Consider the following 18347-nt stretch of genomic DNA (forward strand, 5'->3'; position numbering starts at 1 on the left):
TTGCTAATGTGCCTGGGAAGGTGGCAGATGGTGGCCAAGGTGCTCGGGTCCCCGCCACCGATGTGGGAGACCTGGACGGAGTTACAGACTTCTGACTTCAACCTGGCCCAGCCCTGGCTGTTGTGGGCATTCGGAGAGTGAACCTGCAAATGGAAGAGCTGTGTGTGTCTGTCTGTCTCTCTGTCTTTCTCTCTGTAACTCTGACTTTCACAGTAAATAAATTTATAAAAAAAAAAAAAGTATTGATTGGGCATGTTTTGTTAATGAGATGGTGATGAACAAATATATCAGGATGGGGTATTAAAATTTTCCATAAAATGCTTCAAACTAATAATCTAATCTGCCTCTCCCTACTGTGGTGGGCAGTAGGTGGGCGATGGGGGAGCCAGGGAGGCCAGAGGGGAGAGGTCAGGACCAGAGGGGACGCTGAGGAGCACCGAGCTCCGCAGGTGGAGGCACAGGAGGCGTCTTGGGACCACAGGACTTGCTCACAGACGGAGCGTGACAAGTGGCTCGGGCTGCGATTGCTGAGTGGATCTGGGAGTGGGGGGTGAGATCGGGGGGGGGGGGGGGGGGCTGTGGCCTCCAGGAGCACAGCCAAGTCCAGACTTCAGCGGAGGGTTGGGCCGGAAGTCAGCTGCATTAACACCGTGGGACTTAGAGAGGCCACCGAGCTGGAACAAAGACGAAGGGGGGGGGGGGTGCTGAGCCTGCTGCTGGTCACTGGTCGCCCGGACACTGTTGCTCAAAGAGCAAAGGGCAAGCCCCTCCTACCCCAGCCCTCGGGGCGGGGCTTCCCAAAGCCAGTCCACTGAGCCCCCTCCCCTCCCCCCACAGCCGGAGCCTCCCCCCCTCCCCTCCTGCCTGGCCACCTGCGACCCTCCCCGCTGCCGGCTTGGACATCTGGGGGGTCCCAGGGAAGTTTGGAAACGCGAATTCGCGTCCTTAGAACCCCTGCCCACCCCCAAACTAGTTCCTGCTTCCCAACCCTTTCCCCCACTCCTTAGCAACAGGCGGATGGGGGTGGGGTACTCCGGGAGGGGTCTCTTAAAGCAAAAGACAAGGAAAAGCCTTTTGGATTTCAAACGCTTAGAACTTAGAGGTCCAATCCAGCAGGGAAACAAGGCCTGGGTGGTGTGGAGCGAGGCCCCCAGCCCCAGGGCCAGCGCTAAGGAGAAGCATCCCAAAGTGCTGGCTCCGCAGTGTCCCCCGTGTGGAGGCGCATCCCCCAGAGCCCTGCTGGTGCCCAAAACTGACCACCACTGCGGGGAAGGGGGCTCCGAGGCTCATCCCAGGCAGGACCCACAGCCTGGGCCCTCCCCCACAAACCAGTGGGCGCGACACCGGCATCCCATATGGTCGGTGCAGCCATCTGCGGAAGAGTCTCTCTCTCTCTCTCTCTCTCTCTCTCTCTCTCTCTCTCTCTCTAACTCTGCCTCCTGGCCACACACAGGTGTTTGAATTATGAAAATAAAATGTAAAATGCAGCCACACGTGGCTACCCTATAAACTAACCCCGATTGCAAAACATTTCCAGGGCCTCGGGTGTCCATCAAAAGCTCAGACGGGAGGAGGGGCCCAGAGCCTTGAGCTCATTGGCTGGGGGCAGGGGAGGGGGCGGGATACCACTGCTTCCCTTTCATTGGGTATTCTCCTTCAGCGGAAAGCCAATCCTCGAGCGTGCTGGGGGCGTGGCCAGGCGTGCCCTACAGGACTCGCCCCGAGTGCCGGCGCCCACCCACCCCGGTGGGTTGACGTAAGCGGTGAGCCTTGGCCCCCGACCCCTGCGTTCTGGGTGTCCTCGCACCCCCGGGGGCAGCGGGGCAGGCCCTGCCCCCCTCCAAGGCCTGCAGTCCCAGGGTGCAGCTGTCCGGCTCCGCCCCACCGGCGCTCAGGGTCCCCGCCTGTGGAATGGGACTGCCCTGGGGGTCTGACAGCCCCCTCTGACACGGCGTGGGGGACGGGAAGACTGTGTGTCCCCCACCCCGCCAGGCCGATGGCCCAGGAGGAGGCGGGGCACCTGCGCGAGGTGCTGGCCCGGGTCGGGGCCTCCCACGACATCAAGGACCTGACCTGCAAGCTGCACTTCTATGACCGCTGGGCCCCAGACTACGACCAGGTAAACCCACCCGGGGCCCCGCGGCGCCGCACCCAGCCGCAGTGGTCTATCTGTGAAGTGGGATTCAGCAGCCTGGCATCTGGGGGCGGCCGCCCTCAGGGACCAGGACCCCCTTACCCAGGCGCCCATACGGGGGGCGGGGCTGCCACTGGCGCCAAAAGTGTAGGAAAGCACCCGACACACCCCCCCCAGAAGACCCCCCAAAGGCGGGGGCACTGGTGGGATCACCTCCCCGCTCTGGCCCCTCCAGGATGTGGCTGCCCTGCAGTACCGCGCCCCCCGCCTCGCCGTGGCCTGCCTCACCCAAGCCCACCTAGGCCTGCCACACAATGCCCTGATCCTGGACGTGGCCTGCGGCACCGGCCTGGTGGCCATGGAGGTGAGGCTGCCCCAGACCCCCTGCCCGCTCAGCACCACCCCCCTCGCCAATGGCTCAAATCCCCTACCACCTGAGCAACCCCCCATCCCATGCCCTCCCCCACCCCCGATCCTGCCTCCCCTCTCAGACTCACTGGTCCGAAACACATGGGTCAAATAAACCCCCTGTGGGGCCTAGCACCCTCCCACGGTGCAGGGACCCCATAACTGAGCCCCCCACCCCCATCCCAGCTGCAGGCTCGGGGCTTCTTCCGGCTGCACGGGGTTGATGGGAGCCCAGAGATGCTGGAACAGGCCCGGGCCCGTGGCCTCTACCAGCAACTGAGTCTCTGCACCCTGGGCCAGGAGCCTCTGCCCAGCCCGGAAGGTACGCTCCTCCCCCCACGGCCCCCGACATGGCAAGGCCTGCCTCCCCGCCCACCTCTGCAGCGCCAACCCCTCGCGCTCTTGAGCCCCCTCCCACACCCACCCCACAGCCCCTCCTTGCGGCTCTCAGCCCAAATCTGGGCCACACGCACCCACCGCACCCCACCCTCTTCCCCCAGGGACGTTCGACGCGGTGCTGCTGGTGGGTGCCCTCAGCGACGGCCAGGTGCCCTGCTCTGCCGTCCCTGAGCTCGTGCGAGTCACGAAGCCAGGTGAGGAACAGCCCGGCCAGCCCCTCGCCAGCTCAGACCCTCCAAGGCCGAGCAAGGGCAGGGCTCTGGCCAGGCCAACAGGCAGGGCGGGCAGGTGGCCGGCTCACCTCCTGCCCATGGGCAGCTGGGGGCGCAGCTCCCCTCCAGCCTCTGTCCCGCACTTGGGAGCAGGTGGTGCCATCCCTGGGGGCCCTTCCTCGTGAGATCCAAATGCCCTCACTCCAGTCCCTCATCTTCCAGCCCCCGCGCTAACTCACAGGCTGCCGATGGGTGAATCTTTCCCTTTCTTGGCCTCAGTTTTCTCATCAGGGAAATGGGGCTGCTCGGGCAGGGTGACAGGGCGCACACGTCTCTCAGGCAGCTGTGTCTGCTGTGACCTTGCCCTGAACTTGCCTCTGCTCTGGGCAGCAGCGTGAGGACCAGGAGGCCGTGCCCAGCACGGGGCGCAGTCGGTCAGGAAGTCGCCGAGGTGAAAAATTCTTCTTCCCCTCCCCCTTCTTGTCCCTGCTGCTGGGGTACTGGAGTGGCAGCGGCTAGGCCTGGGCAGGCCTGGGCAGGCGTAGTGGCCTCTCGGGAGGCCAGCAGATGCAGGGACATTGGTGGGGTCAGCGGAAGAGGCAGGAGCTGGGCACAGGTGGACAGGAAATTCTCTTGCATGCACTAACAGGCACCAGGGCTCCCGGCCTGGGCTTGCCGGGTCCCTAAGCCGCTCTGAGCCCTGCCCCCCAGCTCACGTGCTGACAGCTCCCCCACACTCACTATATTCACCTCCATCTGTGCTCGTTCTGCTCCGCCAAGCCCCTTCCTCCAAGAAGCCCTCCCAGACCTTCCCCTCTCTCCTTGTGTGCAGTTACTGCCTGTGCTAGGCGTTTTCACACGAACACACACACACACACACACATGCACGCATGCACCCAGCCTTGCCTTGGGACAGGAGAGCCGTCCCCTCTCTGCCAGTGGGGAACCAGGCTCAGGGCCAGGCAGGGGCTCGCCCGAGGCCAGCGCTCACATGCGTGCAGACGGAGCCGTGTCTTCCAGCAGAGGGGCTGGGTATGAGCAGTGGGGAGGGGACCCTCTTGTTCCGGGGGACACAGTCAAGCATCCCCAGTGTTAAAGGGCATGTGGGCCTTGAAGCATGCACAGGAGGACGCCCAGCTGGTGTCCCCAATGCCACAGAGGCGGGGAGAGGCTGGTCTGGGCATGAAGACAGGCCCAGCGCACACGGGCCTGGGACCACCACGGCTCACCAGCGCCTTCCCCGCCTCTCCCCAGGTGGGCTGCTGTGTCTGACCACCAGGACCAATCCGTCCAACCTGCCATACAAGGAAGCCTTGGAAGGTGTCCTAGATGGGCTGGAGCGGGCCGGGGCGTGGAGACGCCTGGTGGCGCAGCCCGTGGACCACTGGGAGCTGGCTACCTCGGAGCTCCAGGTGGCGCCTGGGGCCTCAGCCCAGGACGGTTTCATCTCCGGCATCGTGTACCTGTACCGAAAGCAGGAAGGGGCCCAGGCTGAGAGAGAGGGGCCCGGGCCCCAGCCCTGCGCTGGCCTCTGACCCTCCGTGTGGACTTCCCCGGGCCCCCGCTGCTGCACCCTGCCACTCAGGGTGGGAGAGGAGAGGGCTCCCCTCCTGCACCCAGGACGGGAGAGGGCTCTGCAGGAGAGAAGATTCCTTCCGGGGGTTTGGGAAGCCACAAATGCTGGGGGGAAGGTGGCATTGTGGTGCAGCCGGCGTCCCATGTGGGAGGACCGTTCTGAGTCCCGCTGTCCTACTTCCTCGCCATGCAGTGCCTTCCTAAGGTGCCTGGGGAGCCAGCAGGTGATGGCGGCAGTATTTTGAGCCACTGGCACCACCTGGGAGACCCAGATGGAGTTCCAGGCTCCTGCCTTCAGCCTGGCCCAGCCCTGGCCCTTGCAGTCATCTGGGGGGAGAGGGATGACACAGCAAATGGACGATCTCTCTCTCTCTCTCTCTCTCTCCCTGGACTTTCAAATAAATAAATCGATCTTAAAAAAAAAAAAAAAAAGCAGCAGATGGAAGTGCCAGAGGAGACCCGCCCCACCCCACCCCCGGGGCTGTCCCTGACCCTGCCCCGACAGGACCACAGCTGTGACTGCATGAGTGCCCCCCAGGGGCTGGGCCCTCGCAGCTGTAACCCATGCACATGGAACCCGGGGCCCGACTCAGTGCTAACAGCACCCAGCAGAGCAGAGCGGGTCGGGTCGGAGCCGGAGTTCCACGCCACGGGTCTAGGGCGGGGCCGCACGCTCCCACAAGCCCAGGGCTGTACGTCCTCACCCGTGAAGGGGCCCCAGAGGCTGCCCTGGCTGGGGCAGGTGGAAAGACCCCGGTGACCTGTGTGAGCTGGGCTGTGATGGTGCTCTTTCCGAGGGAGGAGGCTCAGAGCTGGCCCTGCAGGACAAACGGGATCCAGCAGGGTGGGGAGGGCAGGGACCAAGCCCAGGGTTCAGTGCTGCCCGCCGCCCTCCCTCCCGGGGTCCCCACTGGGTCCCGGGCATGCGCTGTTTCCTGCCTCCAGGATGACTCCCAAGGTTACGGCCAGGTCTGCTTGTCCCGATTCCCCGAAGCCGTTTTCCTAAGTGCCGGGGTCCAGGCCCTGGCTGACCCCCTGTGCAGGCCTCCAGCCCCGCCCCTCCCACGCCCACCCCTGCAAGCCCCACTCAGAGACAAATACAGATCTTCCTGTACACAGGTCCCGTTTATTGTAGAAAATAATAATAATTACAGTGATGAATAGCACTTCTTAAATTACAAAACAGAGACATCGAGGGAGACCCCCTGCCCCCAACATACACACGCCGGGCTGGCCAGTGTCCTTGACTGGGGAGGGTGGGAGGGGGTGCTCCAGCCTTCCTGCCCAAACCAGTTTGTCCCACCTCCACCCCTCCCCTCCAAACCAGTCTGTCCACTCTGTGCTCCTCGGCGCCATTCTCGGCCACCACCAAGCTTCCTCGGGCAGGGCAGGTACGGCTCAAGCATGGATCCCCCAAGTTCATACAGCTGGCAGGGCCAGGAGTGCCAGGAGCCAGGGAGACGGTGGCAAGACAGGCGCTAGAGTCATGGAGCGTGCAGGCAGAGGGCGTGGGCAGACGGAGCGGGGCAAAGGCTAGAGCGGCAACACGGGCACGAGTGGGCACCCACTCCGAAACACAGTTCAAGGTCAGGGCTGGGCTGGCCTGGCCAGCAGGACCAGCTCCCTGCTCCATCACCTGCCTCCAGGAGCCATTCAGAGGAGGGGGCACGGTGTCTCTCTTGCCATCCATCCTTGGGAAGGTGTCCAAGCGGGGCGAGGTGGGGCAGAGGGCTGCCGGCCACAGGCCTCCTCCTGGGTCCCAGAGCTCCGTATGGACGATCCCAGCCAGGAGGGACACAGTCGATCAGCCGGAGCCTCACACGTAGTTGCTGGCCGGGGCGGAGCGGGCAGCCGAGTACTTGGCCGAGTAGGGCTTGTCGGCGCGTGGCGGGCAGTTACAGCACAGCAGAGCCCCGCCGAGCAGCAGCAGGCCCGAGGCTGCCCAGCCGATGTAGAGGGAGGCGCCCATCTCCCGCTTCTGCCCGGACGCCACGAGCGGATTGTAGAAGTCCTGGATGACGTTGTGGGCCGTCCACGACACGGGCACCATCACCAGCAGGCCGGCCAGCAGGAACACCACGCCCGCCACGATCATGGTCTTGGCCTTGGCCGTCTCATCCTCCACACAGTTGGTGCACTTGCCCCCGACCACGGACAGCAGCACGCCGAAGGCGGCCACGATGATACAGATGATGGTGAGCGCGCGGGCCGCCTGCAGGTCCTGCGGCAGCGCCAGCAGCGAGTCGTACACCTTGCATTGCATCTGCCCGGTGCTCTGCACCACACAGTTCATCCACAGCCCCTCCCAGATGACCTGCGAGGTGACGATGTTGCTGCCGATGAAGGCCGTCACGCGCCACATGGGCATGGCGCAGCACAGCATGGAGCCCAGCCAGCCCAGCACGGCCAGGGCGATCCCCATCACCTGTAGTCCCATGGAAGCCATGGCTCCGCGTGCGTCTCTGCTGGGCTCTAGCGATGGATCGATCGATCGGGGCGGCTTGAGAGGGATCGCAAGCCCTGAGGTCACACTGGCCCTGGACAGGGAAGAGACAAAGCCAGCGCCAGCGTGGAGTGTGAGCAGACCAGTCCTTTCAGCCAACAGCCGCCCCGCCGGCTACAGGTGGAGCAGTTATATGGCTCTGGCGGAGAGAGGCGGGGGCAGAGGGAGGGGCTTCGGGCCCTGACCAGTTTCTCTGGATTCCTGAACCCTGGCCAACCAAGACACTGAAAGGCCCCTGAGTCACCCCCGAGTCTCAGAGGAAACTGCCCTCTCTCCTCCAGCCCCTCCCCCCACACTCCCTCCACCCCACCCCGGCCCATGCTGAGGTCAGTGATAGACACTGAGTCACAGGGCCACCTGGTGTCCATGGGGGTGGGGCGAGCGAGGTGGTGGACCTGGAGCCTGGGGGGTCCCAGCATCCCCCAGGCTCCTCATCCGGGCACTGTCAGTCAGCCTCGCACTTCCAGGCAGGTCAGGTGTGGGAGACGCAGGACACGGGAGGCCCTACCCCCACCCCCGATGCACCTTTGGCCAAAGAGAGACCCAAGCTGGTCCCCCCGCCACCACCATGGCCCCCATAGGCCAGGGCTGAGCCTGCGTGGGCAGCGCCGGCTGGGGGCAGCAGCCTGGGAGGCATCAGCCCCATGGTGGCTGTTTACTCCGTGTGGACACAGAGAGAGGTTCAAAGTCCCAGGAGACTTCAAAGCAGGGAGAGCCAGGCCAGGCATGGGGTGGGGGTGGGGGCTGCAGATAACACAGCAGCTGCCAGGGTTGGGGGGGGGGGGCGAGGCAGCAGGACCGGGTGGCAGGAACGGGCACTGGGGTGGGGAGACGCAGCTCTTTCTTTCTTTCTTCCTTTCTTTCTTTCTTTTTTTAAAGATTTATTTATTTGCTTGAAAGACAGAGTTACAGAGAGGCAGAGGCAGAGAGAGAGAGAGACATGTCTTCCATCCGCTGGTTCACTCCCCAATTGGCCACAACAGCTAGAGCTGTGCTGATCCGAAGCCAGGAGCCAGGAGCTTCTTCCGGGTCTCCCACGTGGATGCAGGGGCCCAAGGACTTGGACCATCTTCTACTGCCTTCCCAGGGCATAGCAGAGAGCTGGATCAGAAGTGGAGCAGCCGGGACTCAAACTGGCACCCATATGGGAGGCCGGCACTGCAGGCGGCAGCTTTACCTGCTACGCCACAGTACGCACCCCGAGACACAGCTCTTTCTGGGAGTGGGGTCCCTGTGAGGGTTGTGCAAGGGAGCGGGACTGGGTGAAGGGGGCATTGGGGTGGAGGGAACAGCAAGGAATGCAGTTGGACTGGACACTGGGCTGCCTGGCTGCAGGGAGGGGCCGGAGCCAAGGGCCAGCCCCGGGCGGTACGCAGGGGCAAGTGGACAGGGGCAGGGGCACCGGTGGTGAGCAGGTGTCCCCGTAGCTTCCGGAGGCACTGCTGGAAACAGGAAGGTGTGGGGGGGGGGGCGTCCGGACTCAGGGAGGGCCTGAGTCAGGGTAGGGGCTGGGGGGACCTAGAGGAGGGGGCCATGCTGGGAGGGAGCAGGCCCGAGTCCCCGCCACTACCCAGCCACACATGTGGGGCCTGGATACAGCGGCCTGTCCACGTCTGACCCAGAGAAGCCAATACCTTCCATTTCCGGAACACATCCCCCAAGGGCCCGAAGCTGTCTGGGAGCAGCCCTTGCAATGCAATCGCCCCATGTTGCAGACGGGAAAGTTGAGGCCTCCCTTGGCGGTTAAACATAAACACCTCCGTCTCTGCACCCCCTGGAGCTGGGGGCTCCCGGAAGCTGGCTGCGGCAGCCTGTTCTAGCTCGGCGTCCAGACACAGGGCTTGGCACACAGTAGGTGCTCAACACCAGCCCAGTGCTGACACAGAGGAAACTGGTTTCCCGCCGCCCGCCCCCACCAAGACAAACAGGGACAGTTTCAGCCGGGACCACGCCCCCCGCCTCCCCCAGGGCCTTTCCTTACAAGGCTCTGCGGAAACACGCACAGGGCTGTGGGCTGAACAGCAGCAAAGATAAACATCCTTCCAGGTGACAGTAAATGCTTTCTTGTAGTGACCTCAGCCCAGCCTCCCTGCAGGGGACACCGAGGCCCAGGGCCTTGTCCAGGACACGTGGGAGCCTCCTGGCCCAGGGGCCCTCACCTGCGGTAGCCAGGCAGCAGGCTGTCTGTGAGCCTGGCAGGAGTTGACCAGATGGCTAGACTCCCCTGTCGGCCCTACTTCCTGGTTCCCTGGGGACACAGCGATGCAGGAGCTGGCAGGGGAGGGGGTGGAGCAGGAGTGGAGGCAAACTGTAAAACTCTCCCCCACCCGCACCCCTGCTGGGACCCAGAGAGTGGGCGGGGGCTGGGGGCTGGGGAAACAGGTGCGGGAGAGGTTCCCCAGGTATGAAAAAGAGATGGGAGGGGCATGCTGGGGGAGCAAGAGCAGCCAAGACAGGGACTCCATGGTCACCACGGGCAGGTGGCTCCGACCCGCCCACACACCTGCAAAGCCAGGACACTTCTCTTCACTGCCCTCAGGCTACAGGAGCCCTGGCGTGGGGGAAGGGCAGGAGCTCCCAGGCAGGCCCCGCACCTGCCAGCCCCCAAAAGCTCAGACAACCTCTTGCCTGCCACCCACTGCCAACATCTGTGCTGGGCCCAGGGAGCGCAGGGCTGTTGTGTCTTTGCTTCCTTCTTCTTGTTCACAGTGGACACTCATCTCCCGCCAGGAGAACTGGATTGAGGCGGATGGGGGGAGGGAGGCGGTGGCTGGGTTTCACCATGGCTACCTCCTCCCGCACTGGGTCAACTCGCCCAAAAACCAGCCACAACCACCTTCCCAGAGCCAGCAGCTTCCTCCCTGGTGAAGTGGGCACCGTTCTGTCCCCTGTCTAATACAGATGCGAAGGAGACGGTGGAGGGGGCATGAAAATCCGCCCCCCCACAGTGAGCTTGCTTGCTGCTCCCCTCCCCCAACTCCGCTCATGCCAGGCAGGAGCAAGAACTTCCCAGCCCTAGTCCCAGAATCCTCAGGCACGGTGCACACACACACACCTTGCTCCAGACCCAGCTCCTTAGAAATCACTAGCAAAGGGTCCCCTCTGGCTCGGAGCCACACTGCTGTCTGCAGAGCCCAGGGCCAGCGCAATGATTTCGGCTCCCAGGGTCTCTGCTGCCTGCCGTTGGGGTACGGGAAGAGCAAAGGCAGGTAAGGTGGTGGTGTTGATGAGAAACCTCTCCTCCCGGGCCAGGCATCTGGGGAGACGCAGCTCTTTCTGGGAGCGGGGTCCCTGTGATGCTGTGCAAGGCAGTGGGACTCGGTGGAGGGAGCACTGGGGTGGAGGGAACGGCGAGGGATGCCCAGCTTAGGTTAAGACCGCACCTGCGATCAGACGCCCACATCTCGTATCAAAGAGCTTGGGCTGGAGTTCCAACTCAGCTCCTGGTTCCAGCTTCCTGCTGCTGTGCACGGGGTGGGGGTGGGGGGACAGCAGGTGTCAGCTCAACTACTTGGGTCCCCACCACCCACTCGGGAGACCCGGATTGGGTTCCTGGCTCCTGGCTTCAGCTTGGCCCAGCCCTGGGTGTTGTGGGCATTTAAGGAGAATGAACCAGCAGATGGAAGATTTCTCTCTCTCCCTCTGCCTTTCAAATAAATCAATAAAAGTTTTGGAAAATTTTCTCTTCCCCACCATTTTGATCTTTATAAAATCAAGCAGGTTTTCTGAACAACACAGAAGGAAGCAGTGGGGCGGGCACTGTGGTGCAGTGGGCTAAGTCTCTGCCTGCGGCGCTGGCATCCCATATGGGCTCCAGTTCAAGTCCCAGTTGCTCCACTTCCGATCCAGCTCTCTGCTATGGCCTGGGAAAGCGGTGGAAGATGGCCCAAGTGCTTGGACCCCTGTACCCACATGGGAGACCCAGAAGAAGCTCCTGGCTTCGAATTGGCATAGCTCCAGCCATTGTGGCCATTTGGGGAGTGAACCAGCAGATGAAAGACCTCTCTTTCTGTCTGTCTGTCTCTCTCTCTCTCTCTCTCTCTCTCTAGCTCTGCCTTTCAAATACATAAATAAAATCTTTAAAAAAAAAAAGAAAGAAAAGAAAAGAAGCAGCTCCAAAAACCTCCTCACTTGGAAGTTGGAGCAAAAATATTTATTTTTGCAGAAATTCATGGAGTGTGCAAACGCTGGTCCCCGCCTGCCCACGGATAGAAGCAAAGACCCTGCTTCCTTTTGAACCAGAAACGTCACGAAATTTTCAAACGTCCGTGGGTGAGCTGCTAAGGGGACATCACAAAACCTGAGACGCACTTCTGAGCTCTCTGCTTGGGTTGTCCTAGAAGGGTCTCCCTAGGGTTACAGCCAACAGGGCGTGTCGCCGCCCGCTGGAAATTCAGACACAACACCCAGGGCACCGGTGGAGACCTCCCAAGGCAGAGCCGAGGGCCGGGGACTTTCAGAGTCCTGGGTACCACACGGTGGCCCCCCAATGGCTCAGGCTCAGATGCTGGAGGAAGCCCTCGTCTGGGGTAGCCGGGTGACAGCGCCCTAGACTTAGATGCCGACTCCAGGGGCTGGACCCATGCAGACACTGAGCGCCCACTGGCCGCCCCGTGGGTCCCACCTGGCTCCCAGAAAACCCCAGGCCCTGAGCCCGGAAATGGAGGCCCAACCCTGGCCCCCAGCCTGCGGGCCATCCACCCTGGGCCTGGAGCTTGGTTAATGACAGGGCCAGGCTGCCTGACCTGGACAGACTGGCTGAGCCGGTGCAGCCCGAGGCTGGGCCCGCATGGGCGGGTGGACGATGCGGGAGGCCCCATCTGGGGGTGCCTTCTCAGTGAGGTCCCAGGGCCCAGGCACAGAACGGGAGGGGCAGAGGGAAGGGCTGAAGGCACGGATGCGGGGGGGGAGGGGAAGAGGGAGGCTCAGTGGACTCAGGACAGGGGTTGAAAAAATATATCTATTTATTTGAAAGGCAGAGTTACAGAGAGACAGAGAGGTCTCCCATCCACTGGTTCACTCTCCAAATGCCTGCAACAGCCGGGGGTGAGTCAGGTCGAAGCCAGGAGCCTGGCGCTCCATCCGGGTCTTCCACAGGGATTTCAGGGCCCGTCCTCTGCTGCTTTCCCCAGGCGCACCAGCAGGGAGCTGGATCGGAAGTGGAGCAGCCGGGACTCATAGGGGCTGCCGGCATCACAGGCAGTAGCTTAAACCCCCTGTGCCGCAGCACCGGCCCCAAAGGCTTCTTTATGTTGTCATCATTCCCTAAACAATACGGTCTAACAACCAGCTAGCTGGGGCATCATCGTAGGTACCACAATCCGAGATGTGCGTGGGTTTTGTGCAAATGCTGTGCTGTTCCTAGAGGTCCCCTGAGCAGCTGTGGATTTGGGTTTCCGCAGTGAATTCTGGAACCGACTGCCCGCCGTGACCTTGACCACTGCCTGCATCCCTCCCAGACCTCCCACCTTCACAGGCCGACCCTACATCACAGAGGGGTCCCCGCCAGCCCCAGACAGCCTACCTGCCTCCTCCTGCTCCCCCCACCCACCCCGCCACTTCCTGCAGCTCTAGCTTCAAGTCCCTCTAGTCTCCTGCCCAGCTGAGGAAGCCTCCTTCTGCCCGTTGCCCCCACCACCCCCGACCCCGGGATCTCAGTTGAGCTACTCAGTGGACATTTTTTAAACACCTGCCTTGGCCCAGGTCCTAGGCTAGGTGCCTTGGAATAACAGCAAATCATCTTATCTCACTGCAAAACCACGCAGGGGCGATCATTAGCACGCCCATTTTAGAGATGAGAACATAAAGTCCCGGGCAGCTGCTGAGACGACATTCCAGGGCCACCGGGATAACGTCCCGACCAGACTCACACCCAGTCTGGGGTCTGGTTCCGGGTTCTTCTCTGCCTCCACACTCTCGTTCAATTATTCCCGTGTTCTTACAGGAAGGGTTTACAGAGCCTCTGCTCGGAGCCAGATCCGGGCTGGGTATTCACCCCAGATCCAAATAGACAGCAACCGCCACAGCCTTGGCGTTGATTCTACCTGGGGTATAGGGCAGGCTTCCTGGAGGAGGTGGCAGGTGGAGAAAAAGTTTAGGGGAGGGGGACTCCAAAAAGGGGAGCAGCCTGGGCAAAACCAGGGAACAGGTACATCTAAGGAGACAAGGGCTCCGGGGTCAAGCAGGTACAGCAAGAAACCGGGATCTACCCCCCCCCAACACACCACACACACACACACACACACACACACACACACACGCCCATCGGCCAGCTGGGCGAGACGCAGGTCTCATGATGCGAGTTTACAGAGAGTCCCTTGTGCTCCCGTGATATACTGAGAGCCGGAGAGAAACCAGCGGAAGACCGGGGACTCCCAGGCTGTGAGTCAGCGGTGACGGGACCAGGTACGAGACTCGGGAGTCCGGGATCGTAAATGCAATCTGGCCCCAGCCCCGGTGACTCAGACGCCACACGGCTGACCTCGCTCCTGCGCTATGGCCCCCCCGACCGTCCCCCATCTGTCCCAAGCGTTCTGGCCATGGATGGGTGGCCACAGCCCACACCCTTTCCTGTAGCCATAACGTCCTTCTCGGAGGGGTGGGAGGCCCGGATGCCCAACTGCCTGGCCTGTGCCCGCTCGCTAAATGCATGCGCTACCCCCTGACCTAGCCAGGCTGCAGCCCTCAGCCCCAGGCTGACCTGCCCCCGCCCCCTCCTGGGAGCAGCAGGTGGGGCACGGGGCCGGGAGCAGCCACGCTTGTGGCTAGCTTTGAACTGTTTAATTGCTTCAGACTCTTCATGCCTTAGACTTCTGAAGTGTGCCAGGGTGCTCGCCTCCTGCCCCTCCCACGCCGCGCTGCTCCCTACAGTGATGCAGGGGGGGGGCTGGCCTGCTGCCACCTGCTCTGTCTCTGGGCCCAGCATCTGTCTCCCGGGCTCTCCCAATCACCTGCCTCCCACTTCTTTGCCATCTCACCAGGCTGCCAGGGAACTCAGCAAACAGCCCCTACCACTCCCTCCAAGCCCACGACATCGCTTGTCCCAAGTTCCTGCTGCCGGACCCCAGCGTGTGTGGCCCCTTCAGGGCCTGGGGCTTGGGGTCCTTGCAGCCATTCTGAAAGCACTGGTGACGTGAGCCCTGGCCCGGAGCGAGGCAGCCATCAGCCGGAAGCTGTCCCCTGCTAACCACACCTGAATTCACTTAATGATCAGGGAACTGGTCAGGAGGTAAGTTCCAGTAGGGCGGGGACAGGTGTCCGGCTCCTGTGACTCATGCCTGGCCCACCGCAGGGGCTTTCTCTGCTAGCCCCGAGCCTCCTGTTCACTCCCTGCCCAGCAGGGGTCGCTCCCGCTTCCCTCCTGGCTGTCCCCACTCAGCAGCGCCCACGTCTCGGCTCCTCTAGACATTAGCTTTGCCCTCAAGTTCAGGCTCATGAGCCGCTTCGGCCTCAATCCTTTTACCCCGCCCCAGTGCCAGGCCAGCCCAGCTGGGAACAGAGCAAGGAGGGAAGAGCAAACTCCCTGGGGTCAGGCAACATCCCAGAGGACGTCGGTTCGAGTCCCGGCTGCTCCACTTTCAACCCAGCTCCCTGCTAATGACCTGGGAAAGCAGCAGAAGATGGTTCAAGTGCCTGGGCCCCTGCACCCACGTGGGAGACCTGGTCCTGGCTCCTGGCTTCGGATTGGCTCAGCTCCGGCTGTTGTGGCCATTTGGGGAGTGAACCAGTGGATGAAGACCTCTCTCTCTCTCTGTAACTCTTTCAAATAAATAAAATAAATTTTTAAAAGAAAAAAACTCTCCAATTGGCAAGGCCAGCACTCCCCCAACATGCCCCTCACTGGCCCCCACTCACTGCCAGTTCCCCTGACTGTCCACCCGCACGCAGAGGCCACAACCCCCAACCCCCCCTTCCTCCTAGGGGTCCCCCCAGAGGAGATGGACTCTGAGGCCACACCCTCAAGGGGCGGAGCCAGAGGCTCCACCCTCGGGGGGCAGGGACAGAGGCCTCACTCTAGAGGAGGTGGGGTTTGAGGCCACGCCCTCTGGGGGTGGAGCCAGAGGCCACACTCTCAGGAGGCGGAGCAAGTGGCCACACCCTCAGGGAGGCAGAGCGACTTCCTTCCAAAGAATCCCATAATGCAGCAGACACCAAGGGCAGATTTGGGGATTCAGCCCTGGAATCAAGGAAAACCCCCACCGCCCTGCATGAAGCTGATGGCCTCCACGTTTGACGTGAACAAAGTGGCCCTTTTCCTGCGCGCGTCCTCCGTCCTCCTGTGAGCGTCCATGGTCTCCAGCACACAGGTGTCAGAGCCGGCTGGCGTCCCGCCTGCTGCACTGCAGATCCAGCGCCCTGCCAAGGCGCCTGGGAAAGCAGCGGAGGGCGGCCCCGAGTGCCTGGCCACCTGCCACTCACGTGGAAGACCCAGGCTGAGTTCTCGCTTCTGGCCCAGCCTCATCTGTCGTGGGCGTTGGGGAAGTCAACCGCTGAAAGGGAGACAGCCCCCTCTCTCTCTAACAAACAAAACGATTTTTTAAAATCTAGAACTGTTCTTAAAAATACAGTCTATTTTTCAAGGAAGGATAGCAGGGCCACCTCCTCCAGGAAGGCTTCCCAATTCATGCTTGGACAGTGGGAATCTCAGAAAGAGACGTGAGACAGCAAGGCTCTTAATAGGAAAGCAGATTTTACTCCTTTTTTTAAAAAAAAAAAAGATTTATTTTATTTATTTGAAAGAGTTACAGAGAAAGAGAGAGAGAGAGGTCTTCCATCCACCGGTTCACTTCCCAATTGGCCACAATGACTGGAGCTGCGCCGATCCAAAGCCAGGAGCCAGGAACTCCTTCCAGGTCTCCCACGTGGGTGCAGGGGCCCAAGCACTTGGACCATCTTCCACTGCCTTCCCAGGTGCATCAGCAGGGAGCTGGATCTGAAGTGGAGCAGCCAGGACTCGAACTGGTGCCCCTGTGGGATGCTGGCACTGCAGGCTGGGGCTTTAACCCGCTGCGCCACAGCGCTGGTCCCTGTGGGTTTTCTAATACATGTTCAGTTATACAGCTTCTGATTGGATACCTTAGAGAGCACTGCTCACACCAGCCGCACGAAGCCACACCTGTGTGCACCTGCTGTGGACCGAGCTGCACTCGGCATTTCTCATAAAGTTCCCGCCAGCCCCCACCCCTGCTCCAGGAAGCCCCCTGCTGAACAGCCTGAAGTTGGTTTTTTTTTTTTTTCTATCTAAGAGAGGGCCAGGTGGCAGGACTCAGCGGCCAGTCCCGCTCAAGTGCCACAAGGCCTGGTGGAGAATGTCCTGTTCTGAGCAGGTGCACACTGACGTGTGGAGTGGCTCATTGTCATGGTCACCCAACCACGTCTCGGCCGGCTCAGGGGAAAACCAAGCATGGAGGTCAGCAGGGGACAATGCAGCCAGCAGGACCTGAGCTGATCCCGGAGGCAGTGCCACTGGAGCCCTCTCTCTTTTAAAACGTTTATTCACATCTAGTTGGAAGGCAGAGTGACACAGAGAGAAGGATCTTCCATCCGCTGGTTCACTCCCCAGATGGCCACAATGGCCAGGGCTGGGCCAAGCCGAAGCCAGGAGCCAGGAGCTCCATTGTAGTCTCCCACTCAGGTGCAGGGGCCCTAGCACTCGGGCCACCATCCCCTGCCTCCCAGGCTACATTAGCAGGGAGCTGGAGGGGGAGCCGAGGAGCCGGAGCTGGAACCCGGGCTCGCACGTGGGACGCGGGCGCCGTGAGTGGCAGCTGCACCTGCTGTGCCACAAGGCCTACTCTCGCCGCTTGTCTGAAGTTTTACATCTCTTAAAAAATGCAAAGTTCATAGAAGCATTAAGAGGGCCCAGTGAGGTGAGTGGGAACAGGAGCAGAGGCCTGGAAGGCAGAAGGCCAGGGCAAGGCAGGGCGTAGGGGCTGGGATCCTCAGGTGGGCTGCCGAAGTGCACTAAGCCAGCCTGGGGACAACCGGGAAGCGGCAGGTGGCCAGAAGTTCCTCCAGCCCGGGCTCCTCCCTCAAGTCACCGCCCCTACACCCTCCCCCCCAGGCCCGTGCTGCCTCCTGTGCTCTGGCGCCATCCCCTGGCCTGTCCCCAGCATGTGACCCAGCTGTCCCCGTGGGCAGAGTACTCCGGCTGACCCGCAGGACGCCAGCGTTTAGAACCTGGCTTGCCCAGGGTTGCATGCGGGAAGAATCAGAATTTGAACCCAGAACTGCTGGAAACCAAAGCCGGGCAGAGCTCCCCGAAGAGCTGGGACGTCTAACTGAAGCTGGCTCCCGCCAGGGAACAAATACAAAGGCTCCCAGGTCCTGTCTTCAGGGGCTGCGACGCCCCCAGCCCACGCCACCCCCAGCTCCCTGTCCACCCGGGGCCCGCGGCGGCGGTCCGGCAGGTGTCAGCCGCGCTTCCCTACTAGCGCGCCCTCTGGCGTTCGCTTGTGGGAACTGCAGCCGCCTCCCAGGGTTCCCGCTCAGGGGATTTTTTTTTTTTTTTTTTTTTTTTTTTTTTTTTTTTTGAGCCTTGTCTGGGCGCCAATAGCAGGTGGAGGGGCGGGGAGGAGGAATGGCCACGGGCTGGCAAACTTATCCTCCCCCCCGCCACGAACTGCCAGAAGAATTCGCAAGTTCTTTTTACAAGGTGTTCATCGTGATGAAAAGTTAAAAGCTGATCAGGGCCAGGAGCGCGGCTGGGGGTCCTGGTGCCTGGGCTGGGTGTGGCGGCCCCTCGGTGTCTGAAGGGGTCGTGCCGCCCAGGCCGAGGAGGCGCCCACCCTGGCCAAGGGGGGAAATGGACAAGGGATGCGGGGCGCAGCTGGGGCCCCGGCAGCAAGGGGCGCCTCCCAGCGGAGGCGGGCGGCACTGCAGCCCTCGGCCCGGAGCCCATGGCAGAGGAGGGAGGGTCCCCGGAATGACGTCATCACAGGGTCGCGCCCCACCCCCCAGTCCGTTACCACGCTCAGCTGCAGCCAGGCTGGGAGGACAGGGGGGGTTTTAGACGGGAGGGCACTCGGGGAGGGAGGGGACAGGGTCTGGGAGAGGTGGGGGCTCAGGAGGGAGGGGAGAGGGCTCAGGCGAGGAAGGGGTTCAGGAGATATGGACC

General features: G+C 62.0%; 2 protein-coding genes across 2 annotated transcripts; one reads left to right on the forward strand and one right to left on the reverse strand.

The window, feature by feature from the left end:
* The first annotated feature begins 897 nt into the window (after positions 1-897).
* METTL27 (methyltransferase like 27) lies at positions 898-5153 on the forward strand. The gene is given in 6 exon segments (XM_062180511.1): positions 898-2119; positions 2370-2498; positions 2729-2864; positions 3043-3135; positions 4408-4528; positions 4530-5153. Coding segments are annotated over 6 exon segments (1005 nt in total). The 5' UTR covers positions 898-1996; the 3' UTR covers positions 4933-5153.
* Positions 5154-6523: 1370 nt separating this feature from the next.
* CLDN4 (claudin 4) lies at positions 6524-7208 on the reverse strand. The gene has a single exon (XM_062179826.1). It carries the CDS (start codon positions 7172-7174, stop codon positions 6545-6547), a length of 630 nt encoding a protein of 209 aa, XP_062035810.1. The 5' UTR covers positions 7175-7208; the 3' UTR covers positions 6524-6544.
* Between the last annotated feature and the right edge of the window lie 11139 nt (positions 7209-18347).

The sequence above is a fragment of the Lepus europaeus genome, chromosome 21 (genome assembly GCF_033115175.1).
Source record: "Lepus europaeus isolate LE1 chromosome 21, mLepTim1.pri, whole genome shotgun sequence".
Lineage (NCBI taxonomy): Eukaryota > Metazoa > Chordata > Mammalia > Lagomorpha > Leporidae > Lepus > Lepus europaeus.